This window comes from Megalops cyprinoides, chromosome 4 (genome assembly GCF_013368585.1).
Source record: "Megalops cyprinoides isolate fMegCyp1 chromosome 4, fMegCyp1.pri, whole genome shotgun sequence".
In the NCBI taxonomy this organism is placed as follows: domain Eukaryota; kingdom Metazoa; phylum Chordata; class Actinopteri; order Elopiformes; family Megalopidae; genus Megalops; species Megalops cyprinoides.
Genome location: NC_050586.1, coordinates 23,687,501 through 23,711,571, shown reverse-complemented (window position 1 = coordinate 23,711,571; position 24,071 = coordinate 23,687,501). Strand labels below are relative to the sequence as shown.

Below are 24,071 nucleotides of genomic sequence, written 5' to 3'. Positions count from 1 at the left end.
GGAACGAAGTGCGATCATATAGGTTCCAACATTCAAAGGTGTAACAGATTGATGAGTCTTCAATAAGTTCACACGGTGCTCTGAAGTAGCTGTCCGACTTATCTTCGTTTGCAAAGCTGTTTTCTTACACTCCATCATGACTCGTACTATAAAAACGTAAAGAGTAATACATACACAAGTGAGCGCTTCGTGTTTGTTTTGGAGTGAAAATAATTGAATATATGAAGATACTCAGTGCGTTTTCCGTTAGTGTTCATGAGATTTCTAGCACCTACATTGGCACTTCATCATCAAGCAGTTCATCAACTACCCCTGTTAGTATTCATCTGTGTCAGCTGTGCTCAGTACTGTAACTATTCCATCCAACAACTGCCATCAAGTGACCGCGCTACATGACAACGTTTTCGTACACGCCCAATTGTTCAGTCATAGCTGTTATCATGTCGTGTGTGGGATGTCAACCTGACATGTAATTTAGCACACCATCAACGCATGTCAGCTTGCAGGGATAAACAATTTAGTTTCATATTTAATAGGTTTCCTTCGTCTCTGAGCCAAATTTTAAGAACAAACTAGTCGTATAGCATTCTTTCCTGCATTCCGAAGCAAAGAAAATCAGCCGTAGAAAAGCTAAAGCCCACATACTGGAATGATTGTGTTCGACTCGAATGAACCTCGAGCATTCATGCAATGTATAACCAATGATTATCTTAGTGTCTGCACAAAAAAAATGAAATAGTTACAAACAAATCAGAAGCAGAAAGTGCATTTAATCTGTAATGTTCGTGTCTGAATAATTTAATTTCACAATTGTTGTACTGTTCCTCTTCCACTATAAATAAAATTAAAAGTGTGTTTTCTCATATGTAAATCTATCACCCAGAGCGGTGGTCGCAGCCGGTGGGGGGATGACGGTCTGAACACAAAACCACTCATCCATGTGGCTTTGTTAGAGTCACGCCTACCTTCCACAACCACACCTTCCCAAAGGGAACCCACGCCTTCATAAATGCCATCATCCAATGAAACCACTGCGTTGCATCCACAAGCGCGTCAGCAGGATAAAAGGCGTGCAAGACTGGCAGCTGATTAGAAACTTCCGAACCGGCTGGTGTCTTTGAAAAGACAGTTACCTGAGAGCACCGTTTTGCTGTTGTTTTCTGCAACGTTGGATAATACAAAGATCTGCCTGGAACATTTTATTTCGACACGGCACAGGTAAATGGACACTTTACTTAAACATATTGTGGGAAATCGATAGCAGCTATAGTGATTGTATACTTATAAAACGGATAATTTGCTGACTGCGAAATGTTATTTGTTGTTTTCGCTCTCTACATTTGGATTATGACATGCTATTTAACCAGAAGAGGTTAGTGTGTTCCATTAATCCATTCAGTTGCTCCGTTTTGTCGGCTACGAAATGGCACGCATTCTGAAAACCACAAGCCATTTGCTTCCCAGAAAAAAATATCCATACCATCGAGAAACAAAATGGATATTTTGCACCATCGGGAAAGGGAGACTGAGGCGGAGAGGAACGTGGGGCGAGAACAACATGGTTAGACAGGCAGCCAGGGGTAACCACTCAGTCGTGACATAGAACCAGTTCGCATCTGAAATCTCTCCAAACCGCCAAGACAGAAAGACAATTTTTTAACAGCCGCTATGATGCCAAAATCGAATACAATACTTGGAGTAATAAACACCTGGCGAGATACATCTGCGTAAAATAGATGCAACAAATAAATAACAAATAATAAGAACGCTATGTATAGGTAAAAGCTCAGTAATACAATTTTGAAAGCATATAGTTTCATTAACTAAATTAATCGATCAACATTAACGATTACAATCTGTCCTTTTGCAGCCTGTTAGACTGTGCACGCGGGAACACTTTTCTCATGCCCATCGACACTCTCCTTGGACTAATAACGCATCTAAGTAACAGACAGCCCGGACCCCCAACTGTAGTGTCCACTATAAGCCACTGCGACAGAGACCGCAGGACAATGTCCAACGCCACCGGACGAGGTAAAACATCTTTATGTTTTTGTAGTGGCGTTTTGGTCCAAAATTAAATCTTACTTAATTAACATGCATTTATGAATGAAATTAGACAGAAAAAACGGTTCCAAAATTTGAAACAACAGACAATCTTTATAGGAGTATTTTCAACGTTTTACTACAGTGCCATATTATAAAACAGGGGATACAAAACTATTATGCTCCATACTTCTCAGACTGATGTATCAGGAGTGTGTCAGAATGTTTTTTTTCCAGTTTAGTATCTGACATGTTTTCACCCCATGGAATATACCATATATTTTATAGAACAGAAACGCCGATGATAAATAAATAATCTCACTAACATACGCTGATTATTTCAGCGTAAATGTGACAGCCTGCCTTACATGAATGTAGTATAGACTACCACACTATTTTATTTTTTGAGTATGACAATACAATTTGTTTGTGTGCAGTATTGCTCAGTACAATATACACATTAATATTCTGACGGGCTTCACTTAAATTACTCTGTCCTAATGTGTATTGCTATTTTAACGGTGCGAAATCCAGGCTTCATTGATGGTGAACGTTTTTATCAAACTCCTAATAACATTCCCATTTTAATTATGTTTTTAATGTTGAATTTCACATAATTTATACATCCAGACCATCTCATCCATTTTCCCTATAAATGATTTTGTTATTTACAATATATGCTTTGAAATTGCAGGATATTCGTTATTCAGCAAACTACTACTCAATGTGCGCCTTACGGATCAACAACGGCCAGTTTAAAAACGCTCAAAAGATTCGACATGTGTTTAGAAGAATTGGGAAATCTAGTACATAGCGAATGGATGCCTATACCCTAAATGGCGCGAGGTAGCTAGGGTTACTTTTGAGACATGGTCCATACGTCCACAGAAACGCATAAGGGCTCGTGATAAATGCATCATATATATTTTCTATCAAACAAGGCTGATTTATGCATGTGCATTTTTTATCTATTAGAAATAACTAAATCTAAAAATCGATAATCCCTCTTCGTTAGCACCGTTTCAAAACAGGAATAATATCTTTTTAAGCGTGAAACGTTATTAGCACAATTTATGAACAGCAATCAAAATCACGATGACAATGATAACCATCGTTTAAGTAAAATATAATACGATTAAAATGGCTATTTTATTAGGCATACAAATCCACAATCTACAAATTTATTTAAAGATTCCAGTATTTTAACGAATTTATTTTCATTATTTCTGCTGCTGTTATTGTTATTTACCTCTTGGAAAAGGCGATGTTGTGGCATAGGCCATCGAGGAGAATAAATAATGAAATTCCCAAATTCATTATGATTCCATTATCTCAAGTGTCATTTGTCATGTCAGTCATGAATTCATTATCCACGGGCATCCATTATCCACTTATGCGTTGAAAAGAAGGAAACTGACTGAAATAGGTTGTGAAAGATAGCTATCCTATGCTTATATAGGCCTTATATTTAGTTTCTTAAACTGAGTGGCCTCCTTGTTTTTAGGTTAATGTTAAATGCGAGATCCTTCAGCAATATGTAACCTAGTTCTGGCGTTTTGTGAAGTTTGCGTTGCTATTATGTTTATGTAAGATTGACGGACCTGGCCAGTAACTATAGTTTTCTCCTGGTAAGTTTAAGCGCCCCTGATGAAGATACAGACATCTCGTAAAAGTGAATGTTTGAAGGTGAAAGCAAAATATTTTTATGGTCCATTTTCTAAACAATTTAATCAAACTTATTCATATCATCGATAAAAAATATTGTCATTCGGAAAATGTGTTGTTCCATAAATGATGACAGACATTTAGCAATTTTCTTTCATGCATTAATTCTGGAACACGTGCGAAATATTGTAAAAACGCAGCTGCAGAATTTCCATCATTTCATGTTTACAGGTCTCAGGCTTTGACGGTAATTAAGTATGAAATTTTGGTCAAAACATACATATTGACACTGGTCCAGAGCATGTGCACCCAATACGGTAAAAGTATATTTGTAGAAAAGGTTCAGTCCGCTGATTGAATTGTATAGTGCGTTAAATATCCGAATTTAGATATTCAGATAGCAAGTTATGAAAGGAATATCCTGGAGGGCCCACATCATAAACTGGACCAGGCGGGACATGTGATATGGAACCTTCATGTTGAGGAATTTGACATATTTGACATATTTCTTCTCAGTGAATCTCATAATAGTTTTACACGCAGTTCTGGTCTAAGGTGTGACCTATTTCTTCCCGAAGCATTATAAACTAGGCTATTACTTACGACAAATCATTAAGGCCACCACGACGGGATGCAGGTACAATTTAAACTGGCAAGTGAATACCAACAATAACAAGCAATGAACCCCAGGGACCAGAAACAATCGCGCTCTAATTCTTGCGTGGGTGGCACCAATGTCGGGAGAGATGGATATATTGCAGCTTTTACTTTTTTCCGCCAAAGGTTGTTTCCTGAGAGTCCTGTCGTGGAAGTTAATTAAAAGTTAATTTTGCGAAATTGTGACGGGGCCGAAAAAGACGACCCGATCTTTGTCATTTTGATTATGACGGTGATGAATCGATCTGGAGCTCTCGCTGACACGAAGGACACGATTCAATCCTCCTGTGGTGATGACTTTCACTAACCACGTAATGTAGAGTTTTGGCGATGGCGTTGTCCATGTTGTAGTGGAATACAACATATCTCGTTGATAGTAAACCCGAGCATTCTGAGAGGGGACTGACAAGAGCAGTCTCGAATCGACAAAAGTAGAAAAAAACTAACGTAAGTCTTAGATCAACTTCGAACAAATGTGTATATATTGAAGAAAACATGAGGTAATTGATTTAACGAAAGGATGTATTTAAATTACACTTAAATGGACCCCTGATTCAAGGAGACATTTTCTTTGTTAGTTCCACCCTTCTTTTCAATATTCATAACTCATTTCAGATGTAGGCCTTTCCCTAATGTATATCCACTGATTTTTTTTCTGATTTTAGCTGAAATTAATATTGAGGCGATATTGAAGTTTTTCCGCATAACTTTCAGACATAGAAAGTAGATGAATTCACCAGCTAACAGCCCTAGCGGAGGAAACAGCACTGTATTTTGAACGGGAAGTTCAATTTAATGTGATATGCAGCCTATGTTAATGGCGCAACATGTTGAAGGCGGTGAGAAGAATTCAGATGAGCGAGAAAAGTGACAGGTCGTTCTTTTCCTTTGACTCTTCTGGTAACATCCTTTGCTGACTCAGCGTTTCTATCTATTCTATCAGAGTTTCTGTCTATTCATTCTGCAACACCTGCGGTAACTGTAAACGGGAATGCAAACTTTCCAGTGAAGCATGCCAGCACAAGTGGATACTATGTGCGAGGAGTTAAATATATATCTTTCCATGCCGCTGTATACTATTGAACTATTGTTAAAGAGGCACGGAACTATCCTCCAGTGGACTGACAGATATCTGCACATATCTGAGTCGATAGTTGAACAGCAAGCGTGACATCCCGTATTAATAAAATGTTTCCGCTTATTGTCACACACATTTTCTGCGGTGGCTCTCAACCTCAACGTAGCGCAGCATATCAGCGTATACCCATCTGTTGGATAGCTGATCTCATTTAAGACGCTCAGAAGTGTTCAAATTTAAATCCAGAACAAACAGAAATTGTAATGTCGAAAAGTCAAAAAAAGTAATGACATAAAGCTCACTATGATGTGGGCTATATATTAATGTAAGAAATTAATATGTCGCTGTAGGCTTCATATTTGTGCTGACTGAATCTATTGTGTATATGATCTATATGTGTAATGATACTTAGGAAATGAAATGCATTTTTTTCAATTTAGGCAATGTAATAATAATGGTATAATACTAATAATAATAATAATAATAATAATAATAATAACGATAATTATTATTATTATTATCATTATTATTATTATTATTGTTATTATTATTATTATTATTATTATTGCTGTTGTTGTTGCTGTTGTTGCTGTTACTCTGCCAAGCAAGTTGCCTACAAATTTTGGACACTTTTGTCAACTTTTCGCCAACACCGAACTTTGTTACGTAAGCAAATCAGACTCCAAGAAGGCTGTGCTATACCAACCGAGTTAACCTGATTGATTATCGACTTACTTAACAGGTGCAGAGAAGTGTGGTCAGGGCATTAGAACGCATTCTGTAGAAATTCATGTAGCAAGACATTTTAATGGCCCCGTCTGAGGCGTTTCAATAGAAAGATTTCCAAACTTCAGAATTACAGCTCTGCACCTCTGCGGACAAAAAAAAAGATTTTGAAAGAACAGATTTTGAATGAGAAACATAAATCATTCCTTTGGCTTATTTTACACGAATAAACGTTTAATTAACCCAACAATTTCAGTCAATATAAACTTTTTTAAAGAATGAAAACGGATGTTAAAGGCAGTAACACAAGCGTGTTACAGATTTCTATTGCATAATCTATGCAAAATGTATACTCACTCGTGTGTGTGTGTGTGTGTGTTTTACAATTACCCGGAATACACGCTGTGGCTGACGTTGTTGCGGCCTCCGTCGCTACAGAGTCCTTATCGTTCGGGCAGGTGCGGCTCGTAATAGGATCCTCCATTCAACCTATGTGTGTCTCCTGTACCCGGGTTGTTCCCCTGGGGCAGCCCCGCTTTAATATCCTCTTGACTGGTGAAGCTTGGCGAGTGGATTCTTGCACACTCTGCTAGCACCGTTAATAGCGCTCCCCCACCCAGCTTCCTCTGGCGGCTGTTTGATGTGGAAATGAAAGAAAAGCGGGGGGGGGGGGGGGGGGGGGGGGGGCAACGGGAGAAGACAGCTCAATGGGTTAAATTAAAAGCGAGGGGATGCTTAGTGAGTCAGTGATGCAGACTACTGGGAGACCAGTGAGGGAGATAGACCGTTTCGCCCCCAACATCAAAACTTTACCCGTTTCACAGTGAAGCGTAACTGTGATGTTCACAATATGAATATCAAAAGCCTTTACATCAGGTAAAATATTTCTCTTATAGTGAAATAAGAGAAAACGTTAATAGAGAATATGTTTTATCCCGGGTGCATACGAGGAAAGCTCTGGAAATCGAGGGAAAAATGTCAGCTACTGACCAACTGAAGTATTTTATGAAATTGTACAGTGCTAATGTGTACATAATACTCAGGACTGTGTGATATAAAGAATTTGCAAGCCATGGCTAGTCTAGGAAAGGCATAAATATGAGGCTAGAATTAATTAACGCATATGCAATATGTTGATCCGTTATCTTGTAGTCCCTTGAACCAGTGGCAGTTGGAAAAAAAATGTTTCAGAACTATAGAAGCTATACGTCTATAGAAGCTATACATCTATTTAGCTGGGTCCCGATGACATGTAGATGAACTACTCTTTTTTGATCCATCATTTTTAAACCAGTGGTGGATTGTTTTTAAATAAAACCAATACACAATTGGACATGATACATATTCTATAGCAGATGTTCTGGTTGGCTCTCCACAAATGCATTTAAGTGTTAATAGTTCATAACTATTTTGGATAGTCCTGTCCCGTCTTTTCCAGCAGGTGCAACGAGCATTAACGAAAGACCACTGAAGGTTTTTGCTATAGACGTGCGATATCTAGTGTGCAGTGAAATTACGGTTATACTGGATGTTTGGTTTCACCATATGAGCCGATGTGATTGGACCTGTGCAACAACATTTATTTGTAGATACGACAGTTCAGCGAATGTGTCACACTGTAACACGAGAATTCCAAGTACGTTTGCGGGTAGTTACTTTCACAAACACAACACAAAGATGTACTTACAAGAACGGAGAACTCCGATCAGTTCACGCACGCAGGTAAACCCAAGCACACAACGACCGCAACCTGGTAAGGTTGGCAAAGGCGTTTATGGCTCTGTCTGTGTAGAAGGACTTCCTTTATTCGAGACTACCGCACCACACTAGAAGCCGGTCTCCATTCAGATGCCTTTAAATTGCCTTTAAAATCCTAATTCGTTGCTCGCTAAAACCGAGCGAAGTCTGGGGCAAATGCCTGTTTTTGCGCCTGAGGTTTAACAGTTGCAGAAGCTGAATACTTTTCAATTCCGTATGAAATTATAACTAATCACAAATAGCACGTCCCAATACGTGAGTAATATTTTTACTAGTCAAAATAAAGTTTTAGAAATATAAAGATGTTTTCGACATAATAAGGACGTTAAATGTAACTATTTTATGTGCAATGTTCATCAACAAATCCGAAAATTGATATAAAACGCGTCAGAAAGGCATCTATGTATATATAATAGGCTATTATAACGCGTAACATATAAACGTGTTTAAACATCTTTTTAAAACAATTTGATGTTAAACTGATGAGAGTGCTTTCTTTCATTTGGCCATGCAGATAGCTAGGTGATTGAAGGTTTGTAATCCTGGATCCTGACGAGATGCTTTGTTAAAGCCAAAATCGTAGGCTCCCCAACTAACCCCAACCCACCCCTCACCTTCTGTGTCCCTGTAGGAATCCAGGAATACGGAATCTAGAGCTCACAACTGGAACACACAACGTTTAGAATGTGGAAGACTTGCTCAGAACTGTGTAGACCAGAGGCTGTCAAAATTCTAGCTAGATCCGACATTATTGGTCAGTTACCCTTTTTATATCCCTTCTAAAAAATGTGATGGCATGTTTTCTAAACACATGTCTTGCTGACATCCTTAATTCTGCAATAAAACGTTGTTGAAAACTAAAATATTAAAATTATTCATGTATTTTCCATACTTTGTTCACCAGAATACATCACTTCATAAACAGTAATGCTGGAAATAATTTCACATAAAATTGGACTCGTTTCATTTAATTGTAAACAAATGTCTTGATGTTGTTTCACATAAGTGCTGTTTGAGATGATGTTTCTATTCATGCATAATTTTCAACACTTCATGACAAAATGAAAAAGGCAAATATTTTAATTCCCTGTTTCAAGGGTTTCCCTGAGGTATGGCAAAAAAAAATTCTAAAAAAATTTCTATAACACACATCGCAGGAAACTATGTCTTCTCTATTGTATTTATAGAAAATGTATTTTGTTTACATTAAGATAATATCCACCTGAATATTACTTTTGGACATTGTTCAAGACATATATAGAGCCAAATTAGAAAAAAAGCAACACCATTGAAATATATTTAGACATAAATAAGTGTCAGTCTCACAAATTAGGTTTAAGATTTAAGCACTCAGAAAAATGTCAAATTTCATTCGAAAGACTCAAATGTGGTGTTACCAGGCACAAGCCAGGTTTCCATTTCAAGTGGGCACCTGCTTGGTTTCCCTGAGCATAACAAAAAATAAATGCACATGCTCAGATACCGTGGAAAAACACTGTGGACTTTATTCCATTCACTTGTGCCAGGAGTCAGTCATACCAAATTGTGGTTTGTCTTTAACATTACATAAAAATTAAGAGTTCCTTTTTTTCATTATTTGCACAACATTTTATGTTAATTATAACAACCAGCACACTCAAAATATTCTGTAAATGATGAATAAAAAAGTATCACTTGGTTTAGTTGTGTACAGTAAAGGATAATCACCAATGCCGTGACTGAATTCTGTCGTCAAACTCTATTTTAATACTGCATCAATCATAGAGGTTGTAAGCACAATCTGCTCATAGACAGTTTAGTCTGAGATATAAAGAGATATAAATTTCTGCCTCATTGCAGTTACAAGCTCTGTGCCATCTGAAGTTATCATTACAAGCCAATCAAATTAAGATTTCTAGTGAAACAAAAAAAATTGACAACTAATCATAAACGTCTTATCAAGAGCTCCACAACTGTCCCTCACTAGAGCAATATATAAAGAAGGCTTCAAGGGTTAAGGTCTATAAATCAATGGGACAAACACATGTGCTTATTCTTTCTTATTTATAAAGATTTGATTGTAGAACTGGACTGATAATGATTCCATTTTATCATCATTTCCACAGTAACAAATGGTTGTCATGACTATGATAATGAATATTGAAAGTCTAATATCACAGAATATTTAGAATTTTGTAGAATTTTGTTGTTTAGTAGGTGCACATATTGTAAAGCATGGAATTTCCAGTTTCAGTAGAGACATGTCAGCTTCCTACCAAAATCTTTTATGTACTCTGATGCCAGCACATTACATTGCCTCCAGTCCCCAGAATACAATATGCAGCTAGCCACTCCCTTTAAGCCTGGCTGGTACGCTTCTAAAACAAAGTTCAAATCCATTACAGTAAGGCATATGCCAGCACAGTTGACTGTGTTTACAGAATTGAAAAAAAATGAATCTGTATTTTTGCTGTTTTCACTCACATGTTATAGCTGAAATTACTGTGAAGCTACTGTTTTATTGCCATTATTTGGCATTCCAGTCACACAAAATATGACGTTTTTATCTTTCTAAATGACTGATTTTGTACTGGAAAGTGCAATATTATCATTTGTGAATAGATACATATTTTCTAAGATATTATTTTGATTTTCAATAACCCCAATTGCCATTTCTCTGAAGCACTGCCTATCTGCTGGAAGTGCATGACCATTCTGCTGGTGTTAACTGCAGGCAAAAGTGATACTGTGCAGTGATGCTGAGTAGAATTAACTGATTTGGATTCTGTTATTGAGGTTCAACTGAAAACTGGCCATGTGCAAAATGAACATTGGTCATGTGGGAAATCGACACTTACTGTTTGATAAATAAATATTGGCCGTGTGTGACCGGGTGCGTGGGCTACTGGGGAGCGGGCGCAGTGTGTCTACCAAGAGATTAACTGTTTTACCCGACTCCCTCCCCCAGGACATGGGGGTCTTAACCAACTAGGCGGGATGTTTGTGAATGGGCGGCCGCTCCCGGAGGTGATCCGCCAGCGCATCGTGGACATGGCCCACCAGGGCGTGCGCCCCTGTGACATCTCCCGCCAGCTTAGGGTCAGCCATGGCTGTGTCAGCAAGATCCTGGGCCGGTAAGCCATTGTGCATGCTCTGGACACATTCACTACATGCTATACATCGTACACCTTACTGCTGTACATGCTCACAATGTGCTGCACCCACCGAGGACACAGAAAATACCACACAAGTGACACACACTAAGATCAATGCCACATATAGACAACCCACAATGCACTCAGGTTCACATTCCCCAGCACATTCACTGCATACTATGTCAATCAGCCATTATACAAATACCTCACTACCACACTACCACACTACCACACTACCAGATCCCAGTATTTGACTGAACTTTTGCCTTGGGTAAACCGATGAATAACAAAGACCAACAGATGATGGACAGTATTCAGATTCCTTCACTTCCTTTCTCTGCCCCCGGCAGGTACTACGAGACAGGCAGCATCAAGCCAGGGGTGATTGGTGGCTCCAAGCCCAAGGTGGCTACACCCAAGGTGGTGGAAAAGATCGCAGAGTACAAACGGCAGAATCCCACCATGTTCGCCTGGGAGATCCGCGACCGGCTGCTGGCCGAGGGGGTGTGTGACAGCGACACCGTGCCCAGCGTCAGCTCCATCAACAGGTGCCTCACTAGCAGCCCCACCCCACCCAGCCTTTAACCACCACCCACATTCATTCATTTACAGTTAGAATCCATGCGTGTGCATGTGCGCACATGTGTAAGAAACACCCGTGCAGCCTTTGAGGGGCTGGTGTTACCCGTCCCTGCTGAATAGAGTGCCATTAATAAGAAAGTGCCAAGAGCCTCCCACATACACAGGAGACACCAGTGTGACTCTCATCTGTACTGCAGGATCATCCGGACCAAAGTTCAGCAGCCGTTCAACTTGCCTCTGGATGCCAAAGGGCTCAGCCCAGGACACACACTCAGTGAGTCTCTCTCTCTCTCTCTCTCTCTCTCTCTCTCTCTCTGTCTCAGTCATCCATCATTTCAGCTCTCATCGCCTAGTTATAGCCAGCATTGCAGCTTCGAATTGCACTTCCATCAACAGCCATGGGATGACAGCCTTCCCTTATCTGTAGTTATGGAAATGTAGGTCCAGGTTTTGGTTCAAACTGATGTGGATCCCAGCTCAGTTGACCTCTGATACATAATTCCTGGACCTACCCAGTCTCCATCTGCATTCCCTCCATGCCTGTTTTAAAAGTCAGGCATTGGATTTGGCAAAGTGCAGACCTGTAGTTATAAAAACACCTGGGATATTTCTGTGAGAAAATAAAACTCTAGGTGTTGTTGGCTAGACACACCAAGCATTTACCCTGTGTGTTTGCTTGCCGTGTACAACAGGACTGACGTAGTTTGGCGGCAATGATACAGAAATGATAATTGTAACAACAGGAATGCCCTGTCCCCTCTTTTGTCTTTCCCTTTTCTGTTGCTTGCTGTGTACAACTTGCTTGCTGTGTACACCACTTTCCCTGAGTGTCATTCTCCAAAGTTTATTTACCTTGTTCAGAAATCATTGCTCTAACTTCACCCTCAGGTTGGCTATATTTGTTGAATATATGTCAAATTATTATGTAATGTAAATTCTTGAACTGTTTTTGTGTTGTTGTCTTTTGAGAACAGCTGTGTGACGTACAGGAAACAGGACTTAAGTGGTTTGGCAGCAGTGATGCAGCAATGATAATTGCAAGAACAGTAATACCCCATTCCCTCGCTTCTCTCCCCACTAGTCCCCAGCTCAGCTGTGACTCCGCCTGAGTCTCCACAGTCCGATTCTCTGGGTTCCACCTACACCATCAGTGGGCTGCTGGGTATCACACAGGCCAGTGCTGATGGAAAGAGGAAACACGATGACAGTGAGTTACGTTCATTCACATACATGTAACCGTATCAGAATGGGTCAATGTAGTTAACAAGAACTGTGCACAAAGGAACAAGATGTGTGGAAAAAAAAGAAAATAGATGTTCTCTCTGCAAGTGTAGTTCCCCAAAGGTATTTGAAAATAATGTGCGTATGTATACATAAGTGGTCGAGCATTTGAAATTGCATTTTTAGATTAAGTGTTTTCAAATGCAGTGTTGACAAAATGTTTTGTATTTAAAGCTTTTTAGCAAATTCACAACTAAATGCATTTCAAATATATGTCAGACATGAATTTTAAAAAACTTTTTATAAAAGGTATTTGAATTTATTCTCACTTGCATTCCAATACTTTCACCATGTATTGTCAAATTCAAATTTAAATGATAATTGATTTGAAAATACTGTATTTTTACTACATGTATAAATATATTGGAAAATACATTGGTTTTAGTCTGGTTTACAGAGAATACTGCATAGATCTACTCATTTTGCATGTTGAATGGATGTATCATCCTAATAATCTGTGTCCAATCTCAGAAAATGTACGCAAGGAATCATAACACAAAATAGAGATTTTTGGCAGGATTAGCCAGCCGCTGAGGGAGGGGCTCCTTGTGTTTACTCTTGCCTGAAGATGGTGTACACTGACCATATCTAAATCTAACAGCACTTTTTTTTGTACTCATGAATAGTGTAACGTGAGATTCTGATGTTGGCATTAATTTCAGAATTTAAAGCCACTCGTGATTTTCATATGCAAATACAAACTGTGTGTCACAGTCAAATACAACTGTCAAATTAATTCTCTGGCACAGCAATAGGATGTGTTTGCCATAAAACAAGTTTCCATTGAATTACCGCTTCAACTGTAATCCTGCAAAACTGTGATAATTTCAATATGACAAAAAAGAGAAGGGAAATGTTGTGAGCTGCTGTGTTACAGTATTCATTAGTTCTACTGGCAGCTGCCAAATCTTCTGTCTTTACATTCCCAGCCACATTTACCACCATACTTACTGAACAAGTACCCATTAGTAAATTTTAGTTATGTTATTTATGACTTTTGCTGATGCCATTATCAAATCAAAATTTCACATGTATACAGCAGAATTTCTGTTGGGCTAATTTATGTAAGTAGCTTTCTTCACAGTGCATCGGTGTCCCACTTCCCCTCTCTCTGTCTCCCGCTCTCTCGACGTGTCAGGTGATCAGGAGAGCTGCCGGCACAGTGTGGACTCCCAGGGGAGTGGCGGCGGCCCCCGGAAGCAGCTTCGACCCGAGCACTTCGCTCCCCAGCACCTGGACAGCCAGGACTGCGGCTTTGAGCGGCACCACTACGGTCCCGAGGCTTTTGCGTCTCCCAGCCACAGCAAGGCAGAGCAGGTACACACACAGTCTCAATCTGAGCACTAACTCACATCACTAAAATTCAATTTATATATCAATTTATTATTATTATTATTATTATTATTATTATTATACAGAGGCAAAACCAGTTTTTGCATGATTAAGAATGACTATCGTGCCACTTAAGCCATGACCATGAATGATAATGAGCAGCAGTGTAGCATAGGGGTAAGGACCAGGGCTTGTAACTGAAAAGTTGCTGGTTCGATTCCCCTGTGGGGTGCTACCATTGTACCCTTGGGCGCAATATTTAACCCACAATTGACTCAGTAAATATTCAGTTATATGAGTAGATAACATGTAAAAACTGTGACCTATGTAAGTCTCTCAGGATAAGAATGTCTGCTAAATGATAATAATATAATGTAATAATTAGTAATAGTAATTTAGAAAACAGAATGGAAGGGAAAAAATAAAATACCGCTGACCAATTTTGTCACCGTCAGGCTCTGTATCCTCTGTCACTCATTAATGGAAGCCTAGAGGATGGGAAGACCAGCCTCTCAACATCGAGCTCTGCCATTGGACGGAATCTGACTTCACATCAGGGCTACTCTGTGGTAGCAGGTAAGAAGTCATTGCACAGGAAGCACAAGAGGAAACTGAAAAAGCTCACTGAAAACTTCACAAACACCCTCCTCATCAAAGATTGCACATGATCCTGTCCAGATTACATCTGTTGCCATCTCACCTGCATCAAGTATAGAATGGCTTCTATTCATTCATGATTTGATTGTTGTCACGTATATCTGTTAGTCATTATGAGTTGACCTTTTCATCAGCCCATTACATTTCTTTAATGTCATATTTTCATTTCCTTATCCAACCACTCTTTTCCATGCCACCCTCAGACCCCCTACAGCCCCTCCCACTTTGTCTGAAGCAGGAAATGTCACCTGAAGAGACCAGTGCTGGGTCCTCCCCCAATGTTATGCCCAGCTCTGCTTTCCTGGACCTGCAGTCAATCCCAGCTCCTGCCTCTGTCAGTAGCAGTGGCGGATGCTCCACTCATCTCTCTCATGCCTTCAGCTCATTGTCCCATCATGGTCCAGTGTACAGCCAGTTCAGCAGCCAGTCTCTCATAGCAGGTACTGTCCTGGGATCAATCAAATGGCTGTACTCTCAGTGCAAAAACGTGTGCCTTCCCCTTGTGCCTTGGACGGAGCTGGCCAAATTGCATTTGTCTTGCTGTAACGCTACCTCAGATGTCCCACACACTTGATTGCTCAGAACAAGCACGTTGCAAGAAATTCAGCATTTGAGACCATTCAGTGTTGCAGCCTACTCACAAAGCATTGTTGCCACTTTTCCTCAGAATTCCTTTAGAATTCATTATAATTGACTTCATGACTTAAGTCAGAGATGAAGACAGAATTAACCCGATCAAACATCTTTAAGTTGGATGTTACACTGTTATAAGTTGACATGTTTTCAAAGCCCATTAGTCACTAACTGTTTGAAAAGTGGCAATAATGCGTTACTAATAATTACAAGGCAGAGGCTCACTGCTGGTGCCTGTCGTTGCAGGGCGGGATATGGTGAGCTCAACACTTCCTGGCTACCCCCCTCACATTCCTGGCAGTGGTCAGACAGGCTTCACCTCTTCTGCCATCACCAGCATGGTGGCAGGTAAGAGACCCACTTCTGAGTAATTTTATCCAGCAGGGGGCACAATGACTGGATTTACAAAGCCACTAGACTGCAGCCTGACTTCTAAGCAAAAACCATTGATTTATCTTTCCATTCTCTTAGTCATATTTCAAAAATGAAACACACATCTTACCGTACTTTGGCATTCAGGTAAGCAATGTAATACCTTTTGATGAGCATATATGCTGTAAGCACACACAGACACACAGACACACACACACACGCGCATGCAGACACAGCTGAAGTCTTACCCAGAAAAGTCAGTTACGTTTTAACCATTCATATTACTCAAGGAAGTATGCAATGTAAAACCTTTAGTCAGTAGATTGTGTAAATTCCCTTGACATTTATTCTGACAATTGATAGTTGTACTACACATCAATTCAGCACTAGTAATTCACATGTAATTCAGCACTTCAGACAGTAGGTTTCCATTCCTTCAGATTCTTTTTAGGGTCATTGATGTCCCCAGTCCATCCCTGGCAGAAAGAGGAAAAGGTGCTGAAGGGTTGCCTCAAATAATTTTGAAAGGGGGAAAAAAAACAGAGGGCAAAATGTAGAGGTGGAAAAAATCTTGAAAGACCTTAAACAAAGACAGGGAAGGGGACACAAATCAAGAACAAAAAGGGTGACAACAGAAAGAGACAGTGGAGGGAAACCCGGAAGGGAAGAGTTCGATTAGGGGATGGGAGGTTAATGAGTAGCCTGCTCTTCTGGTGAACTTGGCTGCCAGCACAGACAGGGCCTGGGGGGGGGGCTGTGCGGAGAGCTGGCTGGGGGTTCCGCCCTGTTGCCTGCAACCCCCCATGTATGCATCGCCATGGGAACTAAGGGGCCCTGGAGAGGGTAGTGGTCGTTGCGGGGTGGGGTGGGGGGTGTCAGAGTGGGTTGGGGTAAGGAGAAAGAAGAGGGGGGGAAGGTGGGGGTGGTTTTGTGATGTGTGTGGTGTGATGTGCCTTTTTTATTTGAAGTCTGCCCTTCGAAGCGCGAAATGAGAGGGCCTGATTTATTATTTTTCTGGTGGGCCCGGCTGTGAGGAAGTGTTCATACACAATTACTGACTGAGAGGGGGGAGTGAGCGAATGGGGGATTCAATCCCGCCGGCATAATTACCAATTAAATATTGGAATGTTTAAAAAAGAGAAAGAAAGGGGCGAGAAAGAATGGGAGGCAAAAAGAGGAAGTGAGGGTTGAACAGGAGAGGGGGAGTCCCGTTAGGGGGGTTGGGGAGGACTTTAAAGCGTTAAAGACAGGACGCGTAGACTGTACGCACCAGTGAGCTGCAGGATTTGACCCCCAGCCATCCAACCTGATCTGCAGATTAATGGTTTACAAGCCATCCAAACGGTTTGTGAATTATGTGCTAAGTCTGCCCAGATGCTGGCAAAGTCACAAGCAGACTCACACACATTAACACACATACACACACAGGGAATTTGTGCCTGAAAACCAACACAGCAAAGGAGCAACACACTCCGACGCAACCGAAACATGAGAATGTGAGCCATGACAACACTGTATCAGCCGAAGACTCCTTGCTCAGAGTAATTGATTTGTTCACTATAATTAGCTTGCTTTGACCATGTAACATAACATTTGCTGAAGAGTATTTGTGTTTGTGTGTATCAGACAAAATTGTTTGTTTCAGAAACCAATGTATATCCATATCAAACAATGACAAGTTTGTGTTTAGGCAAAATGTGTATGTGTGTGTTTCCGACACTGATGAATATATGCATCAGACAAAGAAGTGTCTGTATCAGACTCTGTTGTGTCTGTATTAGATCCTGATAAGTGTTTTTCTTCAATATTCTGCAGGCACAGATTACTCTGCCCAGGCCTACACTCACTCTCCCTACTCCTCCTACAGTGAGGCATGGAGGTTCACAAACTCTGGCATTTTGGGTGAGTCTACCTCCGCTTACAAACATGCACACATATGTGTGTAGATAAATAGATATGACCATGACTATATACCCTCATACTTACATATGTAAATGCCTACGTACAAGAACACACATATACACCTACACACACAAACACACACACACATAAATACACATGTGCAAACACACACATAACAATCAGGTAGTCCCAAGGATGACAGTGGCACCACAGGAAGATCACAGCTGGTACAGTTTTCCTTTATTTTTGATGAGAAGACACCAGTACGAGTCCTACCAATATTGCAGACCCAGCTGACATTTTACACTGTTGTGATGTACAAACAGTAAAGGCAACCTGGTATGGCCATGTGTTCTGATCTATATAACATGTACATCACAGGCTGTCACAGTTCAGAGTGTGTACCCATAAATCACTTAATGGTGAATCAAAATGTCCAAACTCTCTATATTGTGCCCATAATGCAATAAGGTTAGTCCGTCCCAGTCCTGGACCCATAGTCCCTCCCTAATTCTGTTACATTGTCTATGTTATAGTCTTATGCCTGTATATTTATATTTTCAAGTTTTTTAGCATAAGCAGAGAAAAAGTATTAAGGTCCAGATCCCAGCGCCCAAAGCACACTGCAACTGCAGGTGCTCTACGATGCTTTCTCAGGTCAGATTGGTTCGCCTACTATCAGTGCGAGGGAAACACTCTCCCACCCTGAGAAAGAGAGAACAAGCAGATCAGAACCACAAAATAACAACAAGTACCAAACCCGCCCTCCAGCACAGATTAAACTTGGGTCACAAGTTTCAGTCACATGTCTCATGTCATGGGAAATAGCTCCGCCCCTTAGTAACCAGTCACCAGGGGCGGAGTTCCATGCAGTCGCTGACCAGCCACAGACAATACTGCCATTCTTACCGAACAGCCACTCCCTGGTCTGGACCTCGGGTCTGCAGTCACGAGTCTGTGTGCTCACTTGAGCCTATCTCCCTGTGTATCTTATTACAGCTGAGCAAGACAACCACAGGGCAGAGATAAGCATTTGTGTTCCAATGCATTTGTTAACAGACTAACCATTAACCAGTGTAATTCAGCCTGTCTTAAAGAATAGGAGTGCCCACTGAGCAGCATGTTACCCATGGCACTGCTTTAAACGTATCTCTGTCCTTGGAATATGTACAAGTCATTGAAGCCACTGTGTGTGGTATACAGTTTCTGCCATAGTTGATCTACTAATGTTGTATGGCTGACTTAACAATGTTGATAGAATAATCCTATAAAATCCTGAACTACCTGCAAGCACTACAGAGATGTTTTTCTTTTTTTTTCTTTATTTATTTAAAAATAATTATCTTAACGTCTGTGGATATATGTTTTATCATTCGTGACTTAAATTTTCAGCATTCAACACAGCATTTGCTCTTTTAAACATGTATTCCTTATAAAAATATCTCAAAATTACTTCCGTTAATGAAAAAAACATAATTCGAAGGGATCATTTTCAGAGGGGTTGTATTATTTGTGCTTTGTCTGTGTGTGAGATGAAAGTTTGAGTGCTTGAGTTTTGTTAGACTAAAAATGATGAGTAGAGGGTGCATTAATCAGGTATTTCTGAAGTTAAATGTAAGCATTTCCGAGATGTTCCGCAAAAAGAATAGTTCAAGGGAATCAAATTAAGTGAAAAGCCCATTTCATACATTTCTTTGTCTCCCCCCGCAGGTTCACCCTATTATTACAGCTCTGCATCCCGCACAGCTCCCCCATCCACAGCTGCTTATGACCACCTTTAGTTCGGCCCGTGGAAGCCCTGATCTGGAGCCACAATGTTTGGCTTTATTTGTGGGAAGAAGAGGATGAAGCAAAGTTTAAAGTCAGTTGCAGCCTTACATTTCTGTCCAGAAGGAAGCAGGAGAGGGACAGTGGCATCAAACCTGCAGCTAACACCTGAACTCAGCAGCACCCACTAAAGGGAATGGGAACTCCTGTGTAGAGAGCAGGCCCATGAGGCAAGACAATGAATCATTTACCCCTAAACCTGAGTCAGGAGTGCTGAACTGCAATGAACTCCAGTGGACAACCACATTCACATGCCTCTGAAAATGCAGTAAGTATGAGCTGGAAAGGGCTGGAATAACAATGGTTTACCTATTCATACACCACAGAGCTAGAGTTCCGGGTTATGATTTTCCAGAATAGACCACATGACATTTCCCTCTCTATTCGGTGTCATGGCAGTTTTTTTTTCTTTTGTTGTTTTTTTAATCCCATGGTAGCATGCAAAATGTCTCAATGGTCAGGAAACTCAACTTTTTTTCCCCCTCAAAGATATTGAACCTGAACTTCATGTTGTTTTAATGCTCGGGTGACCTGGTGTTTATTCACTGTTCAGCGATGTAAACTTCACCAATGAAAAACTGCAAACACTGAATAGAGAAGACGGCAAAAATCAGACACTGGTTGCCTTTTGTAGCCACAGTGCTCATAATGCAATGAAACTCACCACGGACTGCATGGACAGAGCCTTCCATGTTTCTTTATTTATTTAGCTACAGATTCTAGAGATCCACGCCACTTGAAGTGCGTCTGGGCCAGGTGATGTATACCTTTTATCAAGCAAAATACTGTAGCCTTAATGTTCAACAAGATATACTAGGATGTAGATGTATCTGTCATAATTTTCATTTTGTTTTATTTTAAGCTGAAGTACACAAAAATATTGTGATGAAAATGTCATACTTCAATTCCTTATATAAAGTGATGGACAACTGCATTATTATTATTGGATTCTACTAGCCTGGGCAACACAGCACAACTGATTTACAAATGGAAACAGATGTGTGTGTGCTGCTGCTGCTGGTTAATATCACATTCAATTTCAGCTGAACCTCCTGTGCAAAGGAGCGAGCTTTGTCTTTTCAGCATACCTACCACAAGGACAACTAGCAACATTTGCTGGGTTACATTTTCCTCTCCTTAAGAAAAATGTACATAATGTAGATGGCTAAATAAGCTTCCTGAGTTGAAGCAATTTTATTATTGGGATCCTTTTTTCGGGGGTGTGTTTTGGGGGGGGGGGGGGTAGTTTGGGGGATGGGGTTATAACCAAGATATGCAAGGAAAAAAGACAAAATGTATTTTGTTTTTTTACTGAAGACTTGAAGACAAACTTTAAAGTTTTCTTCCCACACAGATATTCTGGATTTGTTGTCATGCTGATATTTTTAGGAATCTGTGAGGGAAATCTTTGTTTTTATCATAATGTTATTATTGTTGAGAGTGTAAATACACTATTTCTAAAGAATTATTTTAATTAAATAAAGCATGACTGAAAAATGATGGGTTTTGTTAAGTGTTTTACTCAATTGTACTCAAATCACAGATAACAGCCATATGATGAATTAAATCAGAGAAATCAAATCCCTGAGTAGCTGTGGGATTCTCAAATAAGGAGATAACTACAATCCCTAATTTGTGTTATGCAATAACTTTCAAAGAGTTTAAAATGGTTGCCACCTACAGTAATGTCTGTAAATTTGGCTTCATGTGTCATTTGGACAGTGAGGGACAAGGCACTCCAAACACAAAGTGATGTCACTATAATTTTGAATATAGAATTTAAGGTTGTGTCACTGTCATACCGCAAGACAATTGTTTTTCTGTTTTCGTTTCAAGTTGATATGAAAATGGAAAATATATTTTTAAGGTTAACAATAACCATATTATTATGTTTATTTGTTATCTTATAATATTATATTGATAATGGAAACCACAGACATAACCTTTAAATGCACGTGTTAAGTACTGCTGGCTAACTCCATGTCTGTTAAGGTCTTTCCTCTTTCTAAGATATTTCTTGCCACTTTTCCTGCTGACTCAGCAAATATTTTTGTGTATGTATTGTACAACATTGTGAACATTCTCTTGTCCACTTTATAAGGACCGCAGGATCAATTATATCAAACTGGAGATAATCCTCATTCCCTCATATTGGAAACATTATCTAACATAGCTGTGTACTTCTTCTGATGGGAAATCACATCTGAAATTGAGGCTGTAACTGTTTTTGCCTCATTTTATGCTGCAATCTGCTGTGATTATTATGCTTTTAGCCCCAAAAGATGGCTGCCAAAGGATTCCTGCTATGTCGTCAAGTACTATCAAAAAACATCTGCGCTTTAGCAGCAAGCAGTGTCCACTGTTTGATCAGACACTCAGGCTGAGAGTGTGCCCTGTGGCAACTGCTACCCTTGCAACCCTACCTGATACCAGCCCTGAAAATGTCATTTTCCCACTGTACCTCTGTGAATATGATTGGCAAAATTGTATTTATCATACTTAAACACCTTACCTTGCAATACACCAATCAAATTTTAAAGAAAACCCAGGGCCTCACTGAAAGCAGCATGTGACCCCTACAGACCCCTACAGGTTGTCACCAGTGTTGTAGAGGAGGTCACTTTCTGTACGAGTGCTATAAGGCTGGCAAATACATTTGCTATCATTACTACCACAACAGCTATTATTATCGGTAGGTTTTTGAAACATGAAAAATATTAGTTCACCTAGTTACCAAATCTGGTAGAAAAATAGCAAAGTTCTTGTTGGCAAGTGTTGGAAATCACCACTATTTTGCATTGCTATCGACAGTGGTACTAGCTGTCGAGCTAGCTCAACTAAAAAGTTCAATTAGCAATGCAAGTTATCCTTGTTGGTTTCTAGGAACACATCCTTTTATAACCAAGCTCCCACCATCATTTCCCTCCAATACTCTCTACTTTCTACATCTGCAGCTAAAACTGAAATATCCTTGGCTCTTAAATGAGTGCCATATCCATCAATATTTTGATTACAAAGAATTACAGCTGGAATCAATACAATTTTATTCTTTGGTTTCTAGGAATACAATACATGTCATTGGCCTCTGCGTTAGTTTCTAGTAAAATAAGTTTCAACAAATCCTTACCTTACCTCCAGGCAGAGCTAACTAACATATTATTTAATCTGACATTGGAGAGACTGTTGACAATGTCCATGAGGATAGCCGCTAGTTAGTTGTGGTGAGTCAGTGCATGAACAGTCCATGGTAAATGTACCATAAGTTGAATCAAATCACTTTGATTCAGTCATTGACTCAGTTCTCTATAGTTGTTACTCTATGGGCCTCCGCGAGGCATCAAGGATAAATGAGTGTACCAAATAGAGAAACAATAATGATATCATTAAAACGTATTTTTTCTTCTAGTTGTTGAATCCTCTGCTCTTGGCCTCACTGTCTCCCCTGCCATTTGTGGTTTAAACTTGGGAGGTGCTGTTTACTTGGTTCTGTCATTCAGTCAATGTCCCATAATTGCATGTGGGATAATTGCATATTCTATTTTATTATGCTGTGTGCAGCTGGTTCCATTTTAATCCCATCAACCTTACCTACCCCTGTTGTGTTCATACCCCAGTTCAGTGCATAAAATTATAGTGGGTCAGAACATGTATATGAAAAAAATTATATACATGTTCTCATATACATGATATCATTACCTACCGATAAACTATTTCTCAAAATCCTTATTCTTTCTTTGGTTAATTTTCTACTCTCCATCATCTTGTTCTCTGATGATCAGGGAACATGTATACAAAATCATAAATGTAATACATTGCATACCAAATCACATTATCACCATTATCTAGTGCAATATCTAAAATATCAATATTTGTCTTTCAGATGTAAGTCTTTTTCTTCTAACTTTTTATTCAAAATGGAACTATTGAATCTATATGTTATTATCTCATGAATTTAAATAACTTAAGATATGGACATTTTCAAAATAACATTACCGTCATTATCATCATGACAAAAAAGATGGTGCTTACGAATTTTCATTAGCTATGAGACTGTTATTAGTTGTGATTATAATTCTCTTCAATATGCATAGATTGATTCTGGATCAAAATACATCTTATATGGTCTTTTCATGAATATTCATGGTATAGAAACAGGTAGCTGTCTTCACTTGCAGTATTTAACAGTGAACTGGAAGAAACAGACATTTTGCTGATTATTATTTAAAAAATGAAGGCAATTCATATTCTTTTGCCATTGCTGTCAATTTCTACACCACCTCAAATGTCTTGGAGGAGACAGTCACAATCTTCTTTCTCGATGAAGAAAGATAGAGTTCAATCTTCAATATCAGTGACAAAGTCAACAGGAACCAAACCACTGCAGCTATGAAATGATTCCCCTGTTCTTTAAAGAAAACCCA

General features: G+C 39.7%; 1 protein-coding gene across 2 annotated transcripts; it reads left to right on the top strand.

The window, feature by feature from the left end:
- The first annotated feature begins 2,012 nt into the window (after positions 1-2,012).
- Positions 2,013-19,604, top strand: LOC118776545 (paired box protein Pax-8-like). 2 transcript variants are annotated; one of them, XM_036526927.1, is made up of 11 exons: positions 2,013-2,034; positions 10,878-11,043; positions 11,415-11,612; positions 11,844-11,920; positions 12,728-12,853; positions 14,066-14,244; positions 14,715-14,835; positions 15,120-15,356; positions 15,796-15,897; positions 17,737-17,823; positions 19,534-19,604. In XM_036526927.1, exons 1-11 carry the CDS (start codon positions 2,013-2,015, stop codon positions 19,602-19,604), a joined length of 1,386 nt encoding a protein of 461 aa, XP_036382820.1. The 2 variants fall into 2 exon arrangements, with proteins under 2 accessions (XP_036382820.1, XP_036382819.1); XM_036526926.1 differs by lacking the exon at positions 2,013-2,034 and adding an exon at positions 8,615-8,684.
- Positions 19,605-24,071: the final 4,467 nt, after the last annotated feature.